Source organism: Bos mutus, chromosome 6, assembly GCF_027580195.1.
Source record: "Bos mutus isolate GX-2022 chromosome 6, NWIPB_WYAK_1.1, whole genome shotgun sequence".
Classification (NCBI taxonomy): domain Eukaryota; kingdom Metazoa; phylum Chordata; class Mammalia; order Artiodactyla; family Bovidae; genus Bos; species Bos mutus.
The window spans coordinates 70,528,593-70,551,036 of NC_091622.1; the positions used below are offsets into that span (position 1 = coordinate 70,528,593).

General features: G+C 41.9%; 1 protein-coding gene across 1 annotated transcript in view; it reads right to left on the reverse strand.

The window, feature by feature from the left end:
- Window positions 1-4,738: 4,738 nt before the first annotated feature.
- Window positions 4,739-22,444, reverse strand: part of KDR (kinase insert domain receptor) — a 44,575-nt gene continuing 26,869 nt past the window's right edge. The window contains exons 20-30 of the mRNA XM_070372417.1: window positions 21,929-22,017; window positions 21,190-21,343; window positions 19,176-19,273; window positions 16,600-16,722; window positions 16,336-16,447; window positions 15,973-16,072; window positions 15,457-15,562; window positions 14,158-14,309; window positions 8,908-9,007; window positions 8,322-8,407; window positions 4,739-6,334 (exon numbers count right to left, since the gene is read on the reverse strand). Coding sequence (XP_070228518.1) covers window positions 6,112-6,334; window positions 8,322-8,407; window positions 8,908-9,007; window positions 14,158-14,309; window positions 15,457-15,562; window positions 15,973-16,072; window positions 16,336-16,447; window positions 16,600-16,722; window positions 19,176-19,273; window positions 21,190-21,343; window positions 21,929-22,017 — 1,343 coding nt within the window. The 3' untranslated portion in view covers window positions 4,739-6,111. The remainder of the gene's footprint in view (window positions 6,335-8,321; window positions 8,408-8,907; window positions 9,008-14,157; window positions 14,310-15,456; window positions 15,563-15,972; window positions 16,073-16,335; window positions 16,448-16,599; window positions 16,723-19,175; window positions 19,274-21,189; window positions 21,344-21,928; window positions 22,018-22,444) is intronic.

Here is a 22,444-nt window from a genome sequence, read left to right on the forward strand (position 1 = left end):
AAGTTGGTTTATACAGGAGCACACTTTGATTTGTAAAACAGATATATTTATGAAATGTTACACCTTACCTGATAGTATTTTGAAATACCCAAAGGGAAGTCATTGTATACAGCAATCCCTACTGAAGAATTCCTAGTAAAACTAATGGCAGTGATGGAATTTACTCTTTCTCTACTTCGAATGTTCACTAACTGGAAAAGTTTAAAATGTGGACGAGTACTATAAAGGTCAAACAATGTTACTTATGACAAAACAAAAGATTCCTTCTGTGTTGCCATACAATGCCTGCCAACATGGAATTCTTCCGAAAGCATTATCAGAATCTCCTTTTGCTATATAAGTGAAATGCAAATTTTTCAACATGAGGTGAACCAGACCAAGAAAAGCCTCATTCCCCCAACCTGCTGTCAAAGAGCTTCTTACCTGATTTTTGCCATGAGCATTCTGACCCAGGTTAAGTTCCCCCACAATAGAATCTATGTATTGTAATACCTAGAAATGTCCTTGAACTCAGATCTTTGTTCAAAAATGACTGAAAGAAGAATGAGCCAATAATGAGAAATATGCTCAGTTGGTTAAAGGGATATCCTAAGAATATGTAGAGAATTCTGGGATAAGATTGAAATTACTCCTTTCCAGGGTTCTGCTAACTTTTAACCCAAGCAGCTAAGAAGACAGTTCTGACCACTAACTGTTAAGGTGCCTGGCACATAGTAAGTGCCTAACAAACATTGGTAGAAACCATCAATGAGCTCCTTTACTGTCTTCTACATGGGCTTGTCGCCGGATCTACACTATGATGCCTCTATCTTGCTTTAGAGTCTCTATTAATTAAATGGGTTAATATTAATAAACTCTTTTCAAAAGAGTGTCTGGCACAATGTAGCATATTTAAAGTACAGTTAAATACAAACAAACCAATATTACTTGCTTATAATTGAGTATTAAAGGCTGAGTCTTTGGTCCTGATTTCTCTGGAAGGCCTGCTCTCCCACTACAGGCTGCCAGTTTTCTCGTTAGCTTAGGCAATGAATGTGGAATGCTGTTGCCCACTGTGCATCCAGCCTGAATTCTCAACATTGGGTCTGGGCTTTCATAAGTCCATTTCTGCTCTTTCTGTGGCAATGAACAGAATGTTTTCAATCCCCTTTGTCATGATAAGTCATTTTGGCTTAACGAGATTCCCTATGTAAAGCACCAGGCTCCCATGAAATCTCTTTCCCTAACAATGGCTCAGAGGGTTCTTGATGAGTCATTTCTTGCCCCACATCCTGTGAAAGGCACATGGGATCAGAGTCAGTCAGTGCTACTATCCTTCCCACTGAAGAACTCAACCCCCTTTCCTGGATTTATTCCCCCCAAATATTACTCCTTGAAGAAGGGAGAGGACAAAGAATGGGACAAAACTGGAGCAGAGATCAGCTTCTCATTCCCTGCCTTTTTCTTTTTGTAGCACATCTAAAAGTCGAGACCTTCAAACAATTCAAGTATGGGGGTAGGCTGTCGCCAGTTCCTACTAAGTATGGTGTCATAGGTTCTAAAGTATTTAGTATAAACAAAATGTGAGACTAACATAAAAAAAAAAAAAAATCAAACCATGTGTTTTCATTCTTTTATTTTTAAACCGAAAACTATGAGTGAAACTGCTGAATGTAATACTGTTCTACAGAATCAAGACATTACAGAAAGGTCATATACTGTGTTGTGTAAAAAAAAAACCTAAGATCCAATCTGATGTCTTCTCATTAACATTCACTCGTCACATATCTGTCACAGTTTACTGTAATCCTGCTCTTATCAATAGTCTTCCTTAGAATAAGTCTAACTCAGAGCTCTTTCTTATCTCTGAGTCAGACCTCAGCTGAGTCTGTTATGTCCTACCACCTTAGCTCCAGAACTTCAAGCTAACTTGACTGTTATATTTCTCTCCAAGTTGCTACTTCAGATTTCCCTTCTTCTTTCCCTTCTGATCAAAACCAGAGTAAATGTCTTTTGTTTACCTTTTTAACCTCTATTATGTGGGAGCATTCTGTAACTTCCCCCCCAAAACATCAGGCCTAAAATTACTTTCACAAAGACTGCCCAGATTTTCACTTATGTCTAAACGCTTTTGTGGGAGAGACTCATGTAGAAAACACAATTTTATAAAAACAGAGTGGAAGCCCCTTTAATCTGTGCTCACTCCTTACCTGAAAGCCTGGGCATGATATGCCTACTGCCCCTATGGGACAAGGGCACACAAATGTGAAAAGTTGTATATTAAGAGCTACTCTCTGATTATATGCCAATTAAAAAAAATAGAGAAATTTGTTTTTCAAAAAGAGCTACTCTCTGAAAGGCATTCACTTTCTGGGTTTGCTATATTTTACAATCAGGGTGATAAATATCTGAGTGAGACTTCTAAGGCATACTAGGGGAGACAGGAAAACTGGGCTAACTACAAAGCGGTGGGTTTTAGTTTTTCCTTTTCTTCTTTCATTGAAACAAAGGAATATGCATTGATAAGAAAAGCTACTCTGTGGGTAATGAACTTAAACCTCCCACCACTCTCCTCTCTCCTGTGGTGTGTGTGGGGAGAAGGACTGCTGGTGGAGGGGGAGGTGGGAGGTTGAGAGGAGAGGAAGTTTAACGGAAAGAGAGAAACAGGAGGTGAAAGGACAGGGGGTTTGAGAGGAGGGAGAAGAACAAAGCAAGTCAAGGGAGAAAATGAGAGCAGCCAGGAGCCAAGGGGAGACAGCGTGGCCTCACCTAAAACACACCAAACATCTCCAGTGAAAATTCTGAAAATAAGGCCCTGCAGGAAGCACTTTTAAAAGCTACAAGGTTCTTTTCAACACAGGGGCAAATGAGGAGAGAAAAGGAGCTAAGAACAAGGGGCATGGGAAACAGAAGAAGGAAGGGGAGGGCTAAACCTCCCCTCTGAATTATTCTGTCTGAGTTGCTGAAAGCATTTCTTTATGAAGTGCGAAGTTTCAACTGAATCCAAACCCCTGGCATTGGAAACAGTGCCAGGGGCCACTTATGAGAAACAAAATCTCTTTTTCTTAAAATGAAGAACATTCTGTTTTTCTGTGAAGTCTTCTCCATCTTGAATAGCCTAGACTCTCCTTCCATTCATTTACTGGACAACATTGTAACAATAGGAAAGACAAGACCAGACCTGACCTACAGTTTCTCATCTCTCAGAAGACCCTGCCTCACTAACTCCAGCCAATGGCTCAACCTGTAAGTGCAGTGCCCAGGAGCCACACAAACCTGGAACTGCCCTCTTTTCCATCAGAAAGTTGTACAGAACGTCTAAGTGAAATGATAGGGTATGAAAAATGGTACACTGTGTATTTCCCCAACCACAGGGGAAAAGAGGTATATTTAATAAATGACGCTGCTACAACTGCTTGAAGAAAACAAAGCTAGATCCCTACCTCAGTCCATCGTTGTTGCTGTTCAGTAGCTAAGTCAGGTCCAACTCTTTGTGACCCCATGGATGGCAGCATGCCAGGCTCCCCTGTCCTTCATGTCTCCTGGAGCTTGCTCAAATTCATGTTCATTGAGTCAATGATGCTACCTAACCATCTCATCCTCACTCCCAAATCCCCAAAGGATTTCAATGTACTAAAAGAAAAAAGACAATTTAGAATTGTGCATTATTTTAGAATTGGGAAGATCTTCCTCAATATGATTTTAAAAACTTAGAAGACATTTAAAAATATACACAGGCATATTTTTTGACTGTATAAACATTTCAAAATCTTTTATGAAAAAAATCCCACAAAGAATAGGACTACTCTTCAGTGCCAATAATCTTTAGATAACTCTACTCACTGAATTCAAGCAAAAGTAATCACTCAAAATGGCAATGTTGGATCAGAGGTTCTGACACTGTAAGGATGGTGTGTGTTAGTCACTCTGTAGTGTCCGACTCTTTGTGACCCCATGGACTGTAGTCCACTAGTCTTCTCTCTCCATGGAATTTCCAGGCAAGAACACTGGAGAGGGTTGCCATTCCCTTCTCCAGGGGATCTTCCCGACCCAGGGATCAAACCCCATGTCTCCTGCATTGCAGGCAGATTTTTACTGCCTGAGCCACCAGGGAAGCCCCATAAGGATAGAGTAAAGCGTTATTGAAAACTATAAATATGCTCCATGCTTCCCTGCACTGCTGGGTCTGGTCACCTTTCTCAGATATCTTGGTCCCTGATTTTCATGGTTGGCTGTTCTGAGAGGCATGGGGGTTACTAGAGAGCCAGAAATACTGTTAAGAGTACTTATCACATATCTCTCAGTCCATGTTTTAAGAATCTCAAAAGTGCTCAGAATTTAACAAGAGTTTGTGTGTGTGTGAATTATTTGTGCTATGAAGAAGAGGGGAAGAAGCAATTATACCTCAAGCCAGAAATATTCACCCTCAAGACAGCTGTGATAGTATTATACCATTGTATTTTTTTAAACTAATAATACATTTGTTTATAAAGTATATAAGCATTTTATGAAAATATCCTTTATAAGAAGAATAAGAGAACAAGCGAAAATAAAAAACAGCCACAGGAAACGCTGTCAGAATCTCCCTCCTCCATTTCAGAAGTGAGAGAAATGATGGGTATAGTGATGCAACCTTGCAAAGGATTCCTTCAAGTTTTTCGCTTTTTTTTTTTAATAAAATGGCATCAATTGCTAAAAGCATTATGACCTTTGTTATGCTACATAATACTGATACAAAATGTGAATAGTACAAAGTTCATTATATATAATATAAGGTTTTAATATATTACATTTGTTTCTACATAAACAGACTATAAATATATGTGCCATAGCATGTTTTATAGTCATTGCTCCCAGCCTCTCATACTATGGCACCAAACAGAAAATACATCTTTTTTAAAAAGAAAAGAATAAGGGCAGAACCAGTAGAAAGAGCTTTACGTGTTAAAAGTCTAAATAATACAATAGGTATTGTTATAACTTGAGCTACAAGGTAATTTTGAAATCTGGCTAAGAATTACTCAGAGAGTGAACAAACCAAATCATATTTTACTAGGGCATACAGGTCAAATGACTAGAATACTGACTGGCTGGGAGTGGGGAGGTGGGGAAGGGACAGTCAGGAAAATACTGAAGGGAAGGGGAAAGACACGGAGAAGGGAGAAGGAATAAGAGTAAAATCCTTCCTGAAGCTTTGACACCACAGCTCCACACCGAATCTACTGCGTTCAGGCTCAGACATATCACATCAGGACAGATAGGTAGGTGTCCATCCAGAAGAAACCAGAAGCTGGTTCACACAGTCAGAAATCCTCAACGTGACACGGAGCCTCCGTCTGAGTGTCCTTTTCTGTGGCATCTTGAGCAAAGGATCAGTCTGGAGACAAGAAGCCAGAGCTGCATCATTTCCTTCCTGGGGCTTGGCCAGGAGACACGTAAGAGAACGGAAGGAACTCTCATTAGGAGTCGGAAACAGCACAAGGAACTCTCATTTAGCCCAAATGAGAAGAGCACGCAACCTTCTAAAACCAGTCACCTTGTCTGAAGCCTTTACATTTCCTCACCAACCCTACATCCACCACCTCCACACCAGAGCCAACACAACGCATGCGCAGATTCCAGGGCGCTCCCAAAGCAAGTCAGCGTCTTCCTTTCCATCAATCCAAACCCCAGAGGTAAGACATGGCTCCAACAAGCAAAGCTTCCTAGATGGATTTAGCTCTAAAGGTCTTTCCCATCTTCAACACCTAAAGCACTTCCATTGTCTGGTTTATCTTCTAGTTTTACGAGGTGTCCGCTCCCCGGGCACCGCTACTTCTCTGAGAGTGAAGTCATTTCTTGAACTTCTTTTGCTGCAACCCTTGGGGCAACCCAGGGTAGGGTGCATCCACCATGCTTTTTAAATGAATGAAAAAAGGAATAAGGTCAACACGGGGAGAAGACACAAACACATTCTTGGGTCACAAGCATCTCAGGAAATGCTTAGGGGACTGGCTCCCTGCAGTCTGAGGTCCTTTTTTTGAAATGAAAATCAAATGTGGCTACTTCCTGGTGGTGGAAAGAACAACACTTGAAAATCGGAGCAGCACCTCTCGTGTGATTTCCAGGACTGGGGGATGCAGGTGCCTCCTTTTAAATCGGAGGAGAGCTCAGTGTGGTCCCAGAGTCAGGCTGGAGAATCGGAGCTGCACTGCCGACCTGCGGCCCAATCTCCATCAGCTTTAAAAGTTCAGCCTCCTCGCTGGAGTACACAGTGGTGTCCGTGTCGTCAGAATGGTATCCCGACTGGTAGCCGCTCGTCTGGTTTGAGCCTTCGGATGCCACAGACTCCTTGCTTTTGCTGGGCATCAGTCCACTGCAGAAGAGATGGCAACCAAATAAGTTGGCAGAGAGAAGGCAGTTCTTGTGCATCTTATCCTAACCCCATTCCCTACCCCGTGTGGGCTGTCAGTTTCCTGCAGACACAGCCCATCCCTCCCACTTGTTAATCAACATAGCAGGTTTACTCAGACAACGTCTATTTTCAGGTACTAGGATGAAATCTGAGTTTCAGATAAGTCCTCTTATTCAGGTCCAAGTCTTTCAAGCCTGAGATGAGATGAAAGGCAGTTCTTTTGGATTATGCAAAGGCTCCAACCAATGGAACCTTTTTATGGCCTTGCAGACTGACAAGTTTGTGTACAAGAATAGGAGCCAAAGGGACTCTTTCATGACGTGGGAGGAAACTGGGATGTTCTGAAAGTCCAATGGTACTTGTCACACACTGCCAAGTAGGGGATCACAAGGCCCGTGTATGGTGTTAATAAAATTCTTGAGCAACTTTAGACTTTAGTAAGCCTGAAGTGTGTGTGTACAATCAAGCTAGACATGTCAAAAACTGCTTTTTACTCATCAAAACCACATTCTTTGGAAGCATGGAGGACTGGATCACTCAGCAGCAACCAGAAAATGTTTTCAATGGTGTGGAACTGTGGTAGACGGTAATCATGTCAAAGCTTAGAAAAAAGCTTAAAAAGGCCTTTTATAGCTGGGTGTAGGCTGTGTGGAGCTTAAGTCATTCTGAAGTATAGTGATTTCCCACCTTACTAGGTGTTTTATCAATCTATGCATGTTACAAACCAAAAAAAAAAAAAAGGATTTTATTAACTCTGTGTTCATATATGGTTTAAAAGTTATTTCAAATAACTAGAAATGCATCTTTTCTTTCAATCTAACCTCAATACAATGGACTTGGTGTCTCAGACAATGGAATGGTATATAGTCATTGCTAAGCAAATAAAATACTTTAAATCGGTGAATAAAACATATAATTGGCTCTCACAATTTCTCATCATGGGCCTAAGACAAATGATAAAATTGCACAATGGCACATTTTAATTTTTTTTTCTTAACATGAGCATCACTCAATAATGCAAGGGGGCTCCCATTTTATCCAACAGTTAGATTATAGGTAGATCAAAATCTTCTCAATTCATACCTTGAGTGAAACTTCCAGCAAATAAATAACCATTCTACATCCCACTATTGTTATAAATACAGAGTTTCTTATTTATTTATTAAGTTAAAAGCAGGTGGTGGTGGTTTAGTCGTTAAGTCATGTCCAGCTCTTGCAACCCCAAAGAGCCTGCCAGGCTCTTCTGTCCATGAGATTTTCTAGGCAAGAATACTGGAGTGGATTGCCATTTCCTTCTCCAGGGTATCTTCCTGACCCAGGGATCAAACCCAGGTCTCCTGCACTGTAAGCAAATTCTTTACTGATTGAACTACCAGAGAAGATACAGGAAGCCAACTGTAAAGGCAGGTACGTCTATTCAAAACAACTACAAATTCCTATAGAACCATGTGGAAGATATTATATTCAAAACCAAATTCACTGTTTTCCCCACAATTAAATACTCAATAATTCAGCCAATAGTATTTAAAGCAAGTAGACAATGGTTTACTTAAAGACAGGGGCACCCATTTCTGTTCAGGTTTGAAAATTCTTCACTGTGGAGTCCACAAAGATTTTAACTATCTCAAGAGTTTTATTAAAGATCAAGCCAGTGACCTCTTTGTCACTTAGCCAATATCACACAAACCACTGACCAAAGCAAATATGCTCAGAAATTCCTTAGTATACATAAAATCTGGTAAAAACCAACCAAATCCTCTTATTTCAGATTCTTTTTAGACTTGCCAGGTAATGTGTTTGTTTCTGTTCTTTATTAGTTAGGTTGATGCAAATTTGCCTAACCGATAAAGATACAAAAAAAAGAAAACTCTGCGCTTATGCTCAAAGTCCTAAGTTCCTTCCAAAAATTCCCCTTGAAATTTGTCTTTTCTAGTTGGCTGAACCTTACCTAAAAGATGGGGCTAACTTGGTTCTGTCTTCCAGGGTTTTCAGCTCTTCAGATGCAAGAACCATACCACTGTCCGTCTGGCTGTCCTTTTTAAGAGACAATGAGATGGCACAGTTGATTGAGTGTATATACTGACCAATCACTTAATCAAACTGATTTCCTAACCCATCTCTGAGACAGCATTTTCATGTTCTGCAGAGAGAGGTAAAGGTATTATAGCCAGAAACTGTACCGGCTATGAGAGGAAGCAACTGCTTCCACAATAGACCCAGGCCTGGAAGAAGAGAGGAATTTAGGAAGAAGCTAAGGAGACCCGTTTCTATCCCTCTTTCCACAATAATATTATTTACACTTCAATGGAATTGGGCATGAAGCTCAATTGTCTTGAGCCTTAACTAGGGGCTTCACTTATGGAAAAAACAAGGCAGCCCAATAAGTTCCATCGCTATAATGATCCCAAGACACATACCCACAAGGGAAGCCTCATAATGAGGCTCCAAGACTCCAATGCTTAGGCTAATATTTATCTAGCTAATGTTTCATCTTTGGTATTATTTCTAAGACTATTTTTAAAAGATGTACTTACATCTGGGATGACTTTTACTTCTGGTTCTTCCAACGGGATATCTTCAAATGTTTTTACACTGACAGGCCGGCTCTTTCGCTTACTGTTCTGCAGATACTGACTGCAAAAAAACAAATATTTATATTTTAGTAGTGGTATATAGTTGACTGCAGATTCCACAAGTGATACCTAAGTTCATTATCTTTGAACCACAAGTTTAATAGCGACCTTCAAAACATCCTCTGGAAAAAGAAAAACAAAACAAATATTTCTGCTAGCACACACCGAAGGCTTAATTTCCTGTTAAGTCCATTTAAAAGTATAATATAACGGAGGGGCCTAGATGAGTCCCCTTTCCTTTGAATCTTGCTTCTGAGGTCCAGGGCTGGACTGAAGACAATAACAGCAGACTCAGTGGTCTGCCTACTACTTGGCTTCCTGATTACCTGCGATTCCTCCACTAAGCTCTCAGCATATCGACGAGTGTTTCATATCTTTCTGGCCATCTACTAGGCAAATTATCTAGACAACGTCCACAGAGCAACCATTCCACGAAAGATGGGCAGAGGAAACACTCCCAGATTTCACTGGGTTCAGTAAAAGATGCTGAACCCAGCAGACTCTGGAAAGCACCTTCTCCTGCTATATGTAATAGAGGCTTAATGGGTAGAGGTGGGCTGAATCTCACAATCTTCTATTTTTGGCCCACAGAGCTGGGGCTGTAGTTTGAGAATCATGAGATATTCCGTCTATTTCCAAGTTTACCATGGATTACACAGACTTGGGAAAGCCACGAATATATTTCTATGTCCCTGTTTCCCCATCTTTAAGATGTACAGGCCAAAGCTTTCCTTCCCTCACTCACAAAGATATCTGGAGGATGAATGAGGTGATCAGTGGTGGGTGATAAAGGATCTTAGAAACAGTGATGATCCATCAACCAAAGCTCGTTTTCCTCCTTTGAATTTCAAAGACTACCAGTTTCTTTCAGGAGTCCAGAGGACAGGACATGTCAGATAGCACATCACCTGTTCCTTAGGGGTGCTTTTTCCCTGCCATGTGACTTCGGGTGAGTGGGAGTGGTTTTGTGAAAATCAGCCCAAGTGGAGAGAAGCAAAGTTGTTTTCATAAGAAGGGACAGCAAATTCACTCTTCACTTGAACCCCACTGTACTTCCCACCTGAGGAGCCTTCCAGATATATTGCATATTCCTTGTGTTTTCTGTGACCAAGTGAAGAGAGGACTCATTTGGGCAAAGGAGGATAATGGAAACCAAGTCTTCCTCCCCTGCCCGAGGAGGCTGGTTTTTCCTCTACAAAGAGAGAATGAGGCTCACCAGTGACATCCACACTCAGGAAACCCCATGGGAAAGAGGACACAATGTATTAAAAATAAGGAGATTGAAAACCCTACTTCTCCTAAATCCAGTCCCCAAAAGTGATAGTTCTACCAAATTACTGGTACCATAGTCAATCATTCATTCATTCACTCATTCAGGAACCCTCCCATGTGCCAGGCACTGTGTCAAATGATCCTCAACTACTATCTCATGGCATCTCCATGGTACCTCTCTAGGTGGGTATCCTTAGCCCAGCTACAGATGTGGAACTAAGACATAGAAAGGTTAAGGAACTTGTCCAAAATCACATAACTAGACTACCTGGATTATCATCCTGAGGGCAATGAGCAGCCACTGAAGAATTTTAAGCATGAGATTGACAAAGTCAGATACACCTTTTAGAAAGATGACTCTGGGTTCAGGAAGGTAAGACCCAAAATCATGAGATCAATTAGGGAGCTGTTCCACTTATCTAGGAGAAGGAAGGGCAGCTTGACCAAAAGGTGATGCCTCCAGGTCTGGAGAAGTAGACAGATTCCAGAGGTATTTGGGTTGTAGCATCAAGTAGAGTTGGTGAGCTTCCTTTGAAAGGCCACTTTCTTGGTTTCTGAGCCCAATAATTCCAAACATTGTTCAGCCAGTCTCAGTTGGCAAGGCATTTTCATATACATTGTTGCATCTGTTCTTAACAAATCTACACAATAGGTTTTTCTTATTTCTTATTTGGAAAAGAGGAAGTGATGGCTTAGGGGGGGAATAACTAGAACTGGAGCTCAAACTTAGGTTTTTAGAGGCCATGCAGGGTTGTTTTTGTTTGTTTTTACCTCACTCCACATTGATGCCCTTGGAATAGCATTAGGAAGGAGAAGGGAGAAGAGGGCACTGGATATGATTGTTCAGTTCTTTATTAAGCACCTGATATGCATGCAGCCCTGCACGCTCCCATGTGTGCACTGAGCGTGCAGTGATATGGAGTGGAGGAGGGGGAATGTGGGCTACGAGACAGACAAAAGGTGAAGAAAGAACAGGTTCATTTCAAGCAGTCTAATATCAGAGCCAAATCCAGGAGCATCTAGCCAGCAGGCTGTCCCTGGCATCAATCTACAAGGAGCATTTAAATCATCACTAGCAATTAACCAAAATGAGGAAAAAAAAAAAGTATGTGCCAGAACCTTTCTCTGGGAGAGAACTGAAAAGAAGTCTTTGATAAGCTGCTTGGAGTGGGGGTGAAACTCCCAGGGGAAACAGTGGACCAACTGCAGATGGTCCCTAAACTACCCTGTAAGGAAGATGAGCCCAATTAAGATGTGTTTTCTTGCAGGAAGCATGCAAACTGGGGGCCGGAGCTGATCCATAGGGAAATTAGAGACAAAGCAGAGTCTAGACACTAGTGGTCCTGCCTCCTCACCCCTCCCCTACATACCTCTCAGCATCTTCTCTAAATAAATGCTGAACAAATATTTTTTAAAATAGTTAATGGGGCAAGAAATCAGGAGGTTGGCTCCCACAGGGATGTCTCTGTCCTGCTCTATTTATAACACAATGAAATTGAAAATTATAAGCAGGAAGAAAGTGAGAAAGACACCTCTGCTCTCCTCCTTGACTGGCAACATGAAGATAAGGGAACAAGTCCCCTGAAGGGACCCCAACCTCTCCTCTTGCTCCTCAGGGAAGCAGAACCACAGGAGAGCATCGAAATGAAGTGTGCTGTGTGGAGACGCCTGGACTCTGCCTCTCTTTTAACCTAAATGATTAAAATGTGACCGTGGTGTCTTATTTTTAGAAAAGGGAAAAAAGTGGAGGGGATTGAGTGGGGATGCAGACGAGAGATTCCAACTTCCGTTTTATTTTTCAAATTATGGCTGGATAAAAGAGAAACTGGACTGCAAAGACCAATTCAAAAAGCACAGACAGCAAATAGCAGCCAGGCCTGCGCTGGGAGTGTGGTGTCACATTTGTCCATGCTTCTGGGGATAAATGTTAGCAGCCCTGCTTCAGATCCAGCATTGCATTTGGCACTTCCATCACACATACATGACTTCATCAACTCTCAGCACCATATGCAAAGCGCCCAAGTGAGCCAAGAGGCTGCCGGCTGGGTCCTCACCCCACCTCGTCACAGAAAACCCAAGGAACACAGCTCATGATCAAATGGCTTTCTGATCAAGCAGAAGGCAACAGTGTTGCAGGAATAATTACCACACCAGAAGGCCAGTTAAACTTGAACTAGGACTTTTTAAATATGAGGGTGGAACTACGGATTTTCGGATTTTCATTTCATTCCTCCTTCTATTTGAGGCCCCTTCCTTGGTTTGGGAGAAAACAGGCCTGAGTTAGATATCGGAGGAACAAGATTCATCCCCAGGATGTGTTTTAAGCAGCTCACATAATAGCTATTATTTATTGGGTATTCTCCAGATACCAAGCAGTTAGAAACTCATTATGTCATGTAATTCTCAAAGTCATCATTTTTGTACAACACCAGTGTCCTGGCCTAGGTCACACTGAAAATTTGCCCCAGATCAGAGCTGCAAAGAGCAGACTTGGGAATCCAACCCAGTTATGAAGTCAAAGTGTTAGTCACTCAGTTGTGTCTGACTCTTTGTGACCCCCTGGACTGTAGCCCTCCAGACTCTTCTATCCATGGGGATTCTCCAGGCAAGAATATTGGAGTGGGTTGCCATGCGTTCCTCCAGGGAATCTTCCCAACCCAGGGATCGAACCCAGACCTCCTACACTGTAGGCAGATTCTTTATCATCTGAGCCACCAGGGAAACCCAATTCTATCTGACTTTAAAATCTGGATCTTTAACCACAATATCATATTCTTCCAGGTAATTGCTCTGAGTCTCATATTCAACACTTACATCAAAAGATAATAGTATCTACTTTGCCTAACTCTGGCAAAACCTGGTAAGAAAACGTTCTTTCAAAAATGCCAAAAGTTCTTGACACAGATGGAATGGACAGCTTACTAGCTGGCTTCTACCCACTCTGAGCTTTCCTCTCTCCCATGGCAGCACTCCTGCTGCCCTCCCTGTGCAAGTCCACAGGGCACACTGACCAGGGTGACTCCCCACCTGCCATCTGGCACGCTGGCCACAGGCTAGAGCTCCATTCCCCCCCAACCCTGAGCTTCAAGGTGCTCCCTGCAGCCTGTGCACACTCAAGGGGGAAGGCTGGGCCTATATGGTCAGGGGTGCGGTTACAGGAGGAAAACACCCAAAGGGGTGGGAATGGGAACAAAGTGAAGTGAAGTAGTCCCAGGCTTAGGAAAAGACAATTTTAATATCATATTGTAGAAACCATATCAACTCTTTCCTTATGCACAGGTGCTGGGAGAGAATAAAAAGAAAGCTGCCTTTAGAACCCTTCTACAAATCAGGAAAATACTGTAGTGCATGTGTTTTAAATAAGCCCAGAAGTCCCATTATGCAAATAAAATGCTGAAAATCAGACTTGGGAGGGGCTTCTGAAGATGTGCTGTCCGGTCTAATTCAGGACGCATCCCCACGGCAACTGTATCCCAGCCAGAGAGGCAAAAGTGTGCTTTCATAAACGCACAGAACTCTTCCTTCCTGAATCTTTCCTAAGCTGTTTAATTCACATTAATAAAAGAGTACATGGGGATAATTTAAATACAGATGTCTTTGTAAACTCGGTCTCTTTTTCTGGAGATTAACAAACTATGGCATTCCAGCTATTTGCAGCTGCAGGGCTTAGGATTCTGAAAGGAAGAGCTTCGGCCGCAATGTGGACCACAGATGGGAAGAGATTCACCTACCCAGGCACCCTCCAAGGAGGACCTCTCAGGGCCAAGGGTGAACGTGCAAGTGAATGCAGCAACTTCATACAATGTCCTTCCTCCACCCGCCTCCCCAGGATGACCTTGAAGCCCCTTCCCCCTAGGGGATGTTGACCTTAGACCGTACCTGATTCCTGCTGTGTTGTCATAATGGAATTTGGGGTCACATATTTCCTCTTCCTCCATACAGGAAACAGGTGAGGTAGGCAGAGAGAGTCCCGAATCCTCTTCCATGCTCAAAGTCTCTGATATGGGAAGAACAATGTAGTCTTTGCCATCCTGAAACAATAAACATAGAGTGCTATTGTTATGGCTTCAGCCCTTCAAGAGCCTTTACATGAAAAACAAAGCCCACGGGGGCTTCTTGTTTATGGGGAACGTGGCTTTCATATCTGAAGGTGAAACTTTAAGACAACTTTAAAAATGGCTTGTCAAAAACACAAGGGCACTTGAAAGGGATGTGTATACGAGAGTATACTTAAGGAACGAACAAAACACAAGATGGGCAAAACACAGAGGAGTACGCAGGCTGTAGTTACAGCTGGAGCAACAGAACAGGCAGAGCTCCGCAGGGCTTAGAAATCATTTCTTCACAAAATCCTATCTACACCAGCCAGGTCCTTTAAAGGGCATGTCATCCAATTTTAGCCTCTACACTTCAAAGCAACGGAAAAACTGATGACAGTCTAAAGAAAAGCAATATATGTGCAGGAAAATGGGTCTTCTGAGAAAAGGTTATGCAACTTAACATTAATTCATGGAGAGAAAGAAATAAAGGGCAATTTGATACTTCTCAGTGTTTGGGAAGTTTATTGATAAAGACAGATTTGACACATTGTCCCCCAGCTGTTCAGAAGAAAACCAGGAGGAAATTGGCTTCCATTCACTGTGGTAAGAGGTGTTGACTGGAGAGTAAATAACTTTCTAAGGGTAAAGACTACAATAAAATCCTCTGATGGAAGTTATGGGGCCTGGGATTTCATGGAGGGGGAAAAGAACAGAACATTTATTTTGCAGGATTCAGATATTTTTTGTCTGAAGAATGTATTTAAAATTCCTTGAAATTCTGTCCACTGTTGATATTCACCCACTATTGATATTCACTTAATCAACGAGGTTTTGTTTTTTTCAATTTGGGGGTTTTATTTGTTGTTTTTGTTTGCTTTTTTTACTTCATAAGAGTACCCGAAGACACCAAAATATACATCAGTAAAAATAAATGTGATCAGCTGCCAGGTTATGAATTAGGATCTCATCTGTTTAAAGAGGCAACTAAGACTTTTAGAAAAGCATTACTGCTCAGATCTGGAATGTGGCTCCGTATTCAGTGGCTGAGAGGACAGCGTGGTGGCCATGAGAAGGCAGCAAGAGGGCCCTGGACAGCTACGTACTCTCTGCAGAAGCTTCTTGCATGGAGGTCACAAACCTGTTGAGCGTTAGCTTGTAACAGATTTCCCAGATGCTCCACCAGCTCTGAAAATGTGGGTCTCTGATTGGGATCCCCATGCCAGCAGTCAAGCATGGTCTGGTACCTAGGGAAGCAAAACACTGATGTCATCAACTGCCTCTTTCCTCCTGATCTGATGCTGAAAATAAGCACTTGAATGAGTAAACATTTATAAAGAGTCCACCATGAGCCAAGATGCTAAATAGGGATATGAAACTATGTAAGACATAGAGCCCTACACTTGGAACATGAAGTGTGTACAGAAAAGGAAACATCATAAATCAACATCTAGTAAAAACTGACTGGTTTGTACAGATAAACTGCTGTCATTTCAAGAAGGATGACTCTGTGGTTGAGATTATCAAGGAAGACTTCAAGGGAGAAGTAAGACACACACTGGGTCACAAAGGAGGTACACAGAATGCAAAGTCTTCTAGGCAGGGAGAATATTTGTGAGTAAAGAAGGAGGATAGAGAAATATGTGTAAAATCTTACATTTCTGGTGTGGTGTAATCAGGGGCTCTCATTCTAGTTCCTTCTTTCAGTCGCCTACAAAATTCCTCATCAATCTTGACTCCAGGATACGGAGAAGCACCTGAAAGAAAACAGGAATGGGACACAATTGATTAGATTTTCCCTTACAGAAATCCCTGAGTCTAATTCACATATATATGAGCCTGACTCACACCTTCTTCACATGTATACCTTTTTCCCCCTTTCTTTCTCTCTCTTTTTTTAAGATTCTTATAACCCAAAGCTTCCAAGTAAGTTTCATCCAATGAAGGTGAGATACAGGAGTAACTGACTTTTATCATTTTCTTTGCAGCATGGATGGAGGAACAAGGAGAAGGGACTTACCTAAGGAAAATATTTCCCAGAGCAGGACACCAAAAGACCACACGTCACTCTGAATTGTGTACACTCGGTCAAAAATCGTTTCTGGGGCCATCCACTTCAAAGGGAGGCGAGCCTGTAAGGGTAGAAGACAAAGAATGAAAACCCAACTTGGCAAAAACCTGAAGAAAAAACTTCCATTATCCCTGCACACAGCTTCTCAGGCTGGCCCAGAAGAGTTTGGATTCTGCAACTTAATAGATCGCAGGGTGCATCTTTGAAACTTACATCTCCTTTTCTGACATAATCTGGGTCTTTATAAATATCCCGGGCCAAGCCAAAGTCACAGATTTTAACCACGTTCTTTTCCGACAAGAGGATGTTTCGCGCTGCCAGGTCCCTGTGGATACACTGCAAAAAGAATTGTGTGCATTAGAGTTCAGCCTGGCTGATCTCTTCTACATCTGTTGTGACCTCATGCTTTAGAAAAAAAAAAAAAAAACCCACAGCAGAAAACCAACTGATTAACAAGCACTGGGTTAACATCTTTTATCAACACTTCGGGAAAAAAGAAGTCTGTGAGGTTCACTAAGACACACATCTGCTTATTTCATAAACAGCCTCAGACTCTGAAACTAAATAATTAAGTTATAGCATGCTGATGGAGTCATAAATAGACTTCTCTTGGGCACGATTAAGAATGTGTTTCTGGTCACATCCACACATCCCTTTTGCCTGGCACCATATCGGGTTAAAATATGTTATTCTAAGGAGGCCCTAGAATGAATGAATGCACAGAAGTCAGAAAAAAGGGGCTCTCCTTGGTTTGGTGCCCTTTGTTGGTTACTCCATTTCATATGTAACCGAAGCTGGACCAGCTCTGAGAAACAATTCTGAGTGGGGCTCACCCTGTTTTCAAAGTGCTGGCTTATCACAGAGGCCAGTGAAGGCACTCTCAGCCTCTTGCCCATCAAGGAGATTCTCTGATGCACACAAAAGGAAAAGCCAGTTCTCCTTGGCTTTCTTTCTACTCTGTTCTGTCCCTCAGTTTCTCTCTTCTCTGCATCTCCTAACTTCATCTAACTTCCTACACTAAGCAGTTCTATCTCCACTGGACAGATCTGTGACGGAACAAGAGCCTTGGGGAACATTTAGAAATGAATGAAAGGCTCAGATGAGACACTCTTAGGTCCGTGGAACAGTGATGTATGAGCCAAGCATGAGGGACCCCACACCTTGCATCTCTATAGCACTTTTCCTCTGAACAAGCAAGGCACAGGGATATATTGTATAACACGGGGAGTATAGCCAGTATTTTGTAATAACTGTAAATGGAGAAAAAAATTCTATACAAATTTCAAAAAAGTTTTTTACAAAGCACTTTGTATAGTATGATTAAGCAAACCAGGAGACTCCAAAAAACACAGTCCTTCCTCCTTCCTTCTCCAAGCCCTACCAAAGAGCTTCCTTTTTTGAAGCAACCAGGTGTTATTCAAGAATCAGCTGGTAAATGCAGGGAAATGAAAGGATCCTCTCCTCCATTCCCTTCCCTGTGAAAGGAGCCCTAACTAACTGGCAGGCTCTGACCTTTAAAACATAATAAAATAAAATCGTCAGGAAGGGCAGAAAGCCTTTCTCTTTGGGAAAATCCTCTAAGATTCCACTTCTCTCCCTTCTCCTTGGGAGCGAGAAGACAAGAGTTCCCAGGCAGAAACCTCTGAGATCCTGAGGCTCTGAAAGCTGTGACAAGCTTTAAACTCCAGAAAAAAGACACGGCTGAGGGATTTCACTCTAATTTAGAAACAAACAACAAAATAAAAATGTTAAGTCCTTCTTCTCCAAGTAGGCTGCAGCAATTGCATTCTGTCAAATGATCATTTTTCCTGAAACTTGATTTGAATTTGTCTTGTTCCATGTAAAACGAGCCACTTTACTCTTGCCAGGGTGGTGACTTCAACCTCACTCCCTCCACAATGTTTACAACCTTTGGAATGTTTGTGACTTGTCACGTACCCACCTCAGCCTTTGTTCAGCCTATTTTTCTAATTTTAGCTCTTTCAATTGCGCTCTCTAAAGGCTGTCCTTCCTGGTTTCTAATTATACTACTAACAAATACTTTTTGATGGATGGTGATGAATGTAAAAGAAATGAAAAATAGGCTCTCTTACGCCAAGATATCTGCAAGGCTCAGCCCCTCACCTCTTCCAGGCCATTGCTCAAATTCCATGTTTCCCTCAAGCCATGGGAAACACTCAGTTTAAAATCAGTGTACAGAGAGAGGCAGTTGTACATACAAACATACAGCTCCTACAGACTATAACTCTTTCTTGCTTATTTTTCTACACAGTACCTGCTCCTATCTAAACCACTTGTTTCTATTGTTTGTTCCACCCACTGGAACATAATCTCCATGCAGGTAGACAGTCTGCTTACTCGCCCACATGGTGTCCTTAGTGCTTAGAACAGTGGTCCCCAAACTTTCTGACACCAGGGATCACTTTCGGGGAAGACAATTTTTCCATGGACTGGGAGTGGGGGACGGTTTGGGGATGATTCAAGAGCATTACATTTATTGGGCACTTTATTTCTATTATATCAGCTCCACCTCAGATCATTAGGTATTAGATCCCAGAGGGTGGGGACCCCTGGCCTAGAAGACTGCTGACACTTGGAAGCTATTTATCACATGAATTAATTTCATGAGCTCATAATATCTCTTTAATGAGTAGAAATGGAACCTCCCCAATAGACTCTCTTAACAGTCCCAGGAGTGGTGAATGAACTACAGTTCCAGAAAAACACGAATGGCTGGCACTGGACATCTCATTTCCAAATTTGTAATGTAAAGAGATACTCTGTCTCACCTTCCGTGATGCCAAAAACTCCATGCCCTTAGCCACTTGGAAGCTGTAACAAATGAGATGCTCCAAGGTCAGGAAGTTCTTGTACAGATCTTCAGAAACTGTCAGAAGATACAGGAGCACAGAGATTGGTATTTCAGTCAGAGAGTATTTGTTTCTAAGCTTAATAGAGTAATCTTCATTTTAAAAATTGGGAGTTAAATTTCAGGAAATAGAAACAAACAAAAAATGCTTCTCTCTTCTGTAAGTATGCTGAATCATGGTATATTATTAGCCCTCATCAAACCTTTTAGCAAAATATTGGTTTTTTCCATTTTAGCCAAATTGGGTGAACAAATCCAGGAGGCAAAATGGAGGTGAAACTGGCATAGATAACAGGGAGGTAAAAGAGGGCTTTTACAAATTTGCTGTTTTAAACTTGTTTTTTTCATGTACCCAGAGGGATAAACAATAGTTTCATATCAAGAACTCTAAAAATAAAACAACAATCTCCAGGGTCATTGAATCTTTTCTCTACAAGCTTTGTCCTAGGATAAAGGCCAAAGGTCAAATTATAATCTACAACGGATAACTAAAAATACCAAAAATATATTTACTTCTCTCACTTTCAAGCTGAGAAAATGCTGTAAACACATTAAATCAGGCCTGTGAGGATACTTCTTTTCCTTCAAGGATATGAACCAGAGATGACAGGAACATCGAAAGAAAGATAAACTTATGTAAACTCATGGTATTTACTTCCGGGCAAGTGGTACAAATAAACACTAAGACATTACTGGGTGTTTCAACATGATCTCTTAACTTTGGTCAGATAAGATAAGACACGGCTTCTCTCTTGGAGACAAATACCAGAGTAAATGAAAACTCAGATGTAATACTAGCCTTGTAAGTAATAAAAACACTTGAATCTTTTTCTCAGTGACTTTCTATGCTTAGGGCTGGAGGCCTGTCCATGAAAAAAATTAGTGAAACTTCTTCCTTTTCTAAAAAAACGAAGGCAAAATTCCAGGCCAACACCCCCTCTACTCCAATGGTTCCCTCAAGCTCTTGGGTTTCCCGCTTACTGGCCACCATTTTGTGAGAGAGAAGATGGGGCAGAGACTGCTGCACTCAGTGTGCGCTGGGTTATATGAGCTCTAGACAACCCCACCATGCTTTTCTAGACCACGTTCTACCTCACACCGCCTGCTTGGCTTCTATGGGAAAGAGGTTAGTTTTATGTTCTGTGGCCTCATGTCAAAGGGAACAGAAGTGGGTTTCTTCCATACTTCATAACAGAACTCTTCTATGCTTATGCCTCAAGAAGAGCCAGATGTCAAGAAGCCCCATCTCTTCCTCCACGGGGCTGTCTCTGCTCCTTCTGAGGGAAGCAGATATACAGGGCATCCTGCAGATGAAGAGGTTCTGGAAGTTAGGCTGGGAGCACAGCCCCACTCAGAAAGAGCACCAAAATATCAGTGGGAGCATAAGTGGATAAAGAAACAGGTATTTTCCAAGACTCCTCTGAAGAAGTATGGAAGACTTGATAAGCCACTTGGGATGGGGTAGAGACAATAGAGGCCTTTTCCAAGGCCTACACTGCCTTGGAAAAGGTTGCGTATGATTAACTGAAGGACTTCTGTTGTGCCGCTACAGCAAACAAGGTGGGGCTGAACCCCTGTGGACAATGGGGAGGCTGATCAACCACTAGGGAGTCTCCTTCACACTGAGCTTCTCCTGCTGATACATGTTGAACCAACTCTTGAAGAGCAATGGTTTGAGTGTTGCCAATTGCTTAGCTCTCCAGGAACACCAAGGTTTCTCAGGCTAGCCATGCTCTACTCACAACCTAGCCCACTGCTTCTTTAGACCTTCTGCCCTTCACTTTTGGAGAAACTGAATGGAAGCCTTCTAGAAATTTAGGTCTCTTCCAAATACTAGGTAAGACTTTTCCAGGACAAAATTCTTTGTCACATCCCGTCACCTGGTCTGTTCCCACAGAGCATGTATTGGGCATGGAGGAAGCAATGGCAGGTACCTTCCTCCTCCTCCACGTCACTGAGGGACTTCTCCTCAACAAACCCAGAGCTGGCTGAGCTCTGGCTGCTGGTGATGCTGTCTAAGCGGCGTTTAGGATCCATGGTGATCTCCCCAACGTATTCTTTCCCTTGCCGGAATTGTGCCCCTTTGGTCTATAAAGAAACAGATGAACAAACTCCTTGAATACCAGAAAATCTCTAAGATATAAACTATAGAAGCAATTGTAACTATTAGAAGAAGATGAGGGACATCAATTTCAGGATCATGAAATCTCTGGGCTGAAATTTTGGGCAGGTGTGCTAAATAATATATTTTCTTCCATAAAGCCTGGTTCCTTTTTAACTTAGAGATAAAGGCCTTGCTTCCAGTTTCCCTCAGACACGCTCCCAACATTAGGGCATTTTGACAGTGAGATTGATACTCGATAGGGCCAAATATGGCCAAGGAAGAGACAGAATAATCCTGAGCTGTTCTCCCCTTCTCATTCTTTTTCTTTAATCACCCACCTTCCCCTACTCAGCATCACCTGTAATGGGTCAGTAGATTACACTCCCAAAAACAAAACACGAGATGTGTCCTCCAGAAGGTAAAAGAGAAAAATACAACAGCCAAGAAAGTAACATGAAAAGATTCCTCACAAGTTCCTCGCAGAATTTTACCAAAACAATTCATCTGTACCATTTTGAGTTTTCCTCTGCTTTACGATGTGGCCACAGGTGAGGTAGAGAATGACATACCTTGTAGGGGACAAATTCATTTCTCTTGCTTCTTAAGTAAGTTGACAGGTTTCCAAACTTGCAGAACTCCACAATCACCATGAGTGGCCCTGCAGACAGCACAGCATGCCAAGGAAAATGTATTTTCACTCATGTTTCTCACCAAGTGTTTAATACATCAGTGAGTCAGAAAACATCACAGACAAGGCTACAACCTTTCACTGGAAGCAGGATCATAGAAACCAGCTGCTTGCCATTCCCTTCCATTGTAATTTTTTTCTTTTTCTAACAGGCCTTTCCATAAAAGATTAGTCAAAATTTCAGAAGAAAATCCACCCACTTGCTTTTCCATACAACCATGTGAGCTGATTTCATTTTAGGGGGAACTACTCTTAAATTCCTTTGCTCTCAAATTTGGGAAGAAGTTTACTTTTCTCCTCTGAACACCTTTTACATAGGAAGCAAACTTTATTATAGTGATATGGCATTTTTTAATTCATAGGAAGTTCTAGAATAATCTGTAGTTCCCATTAAATC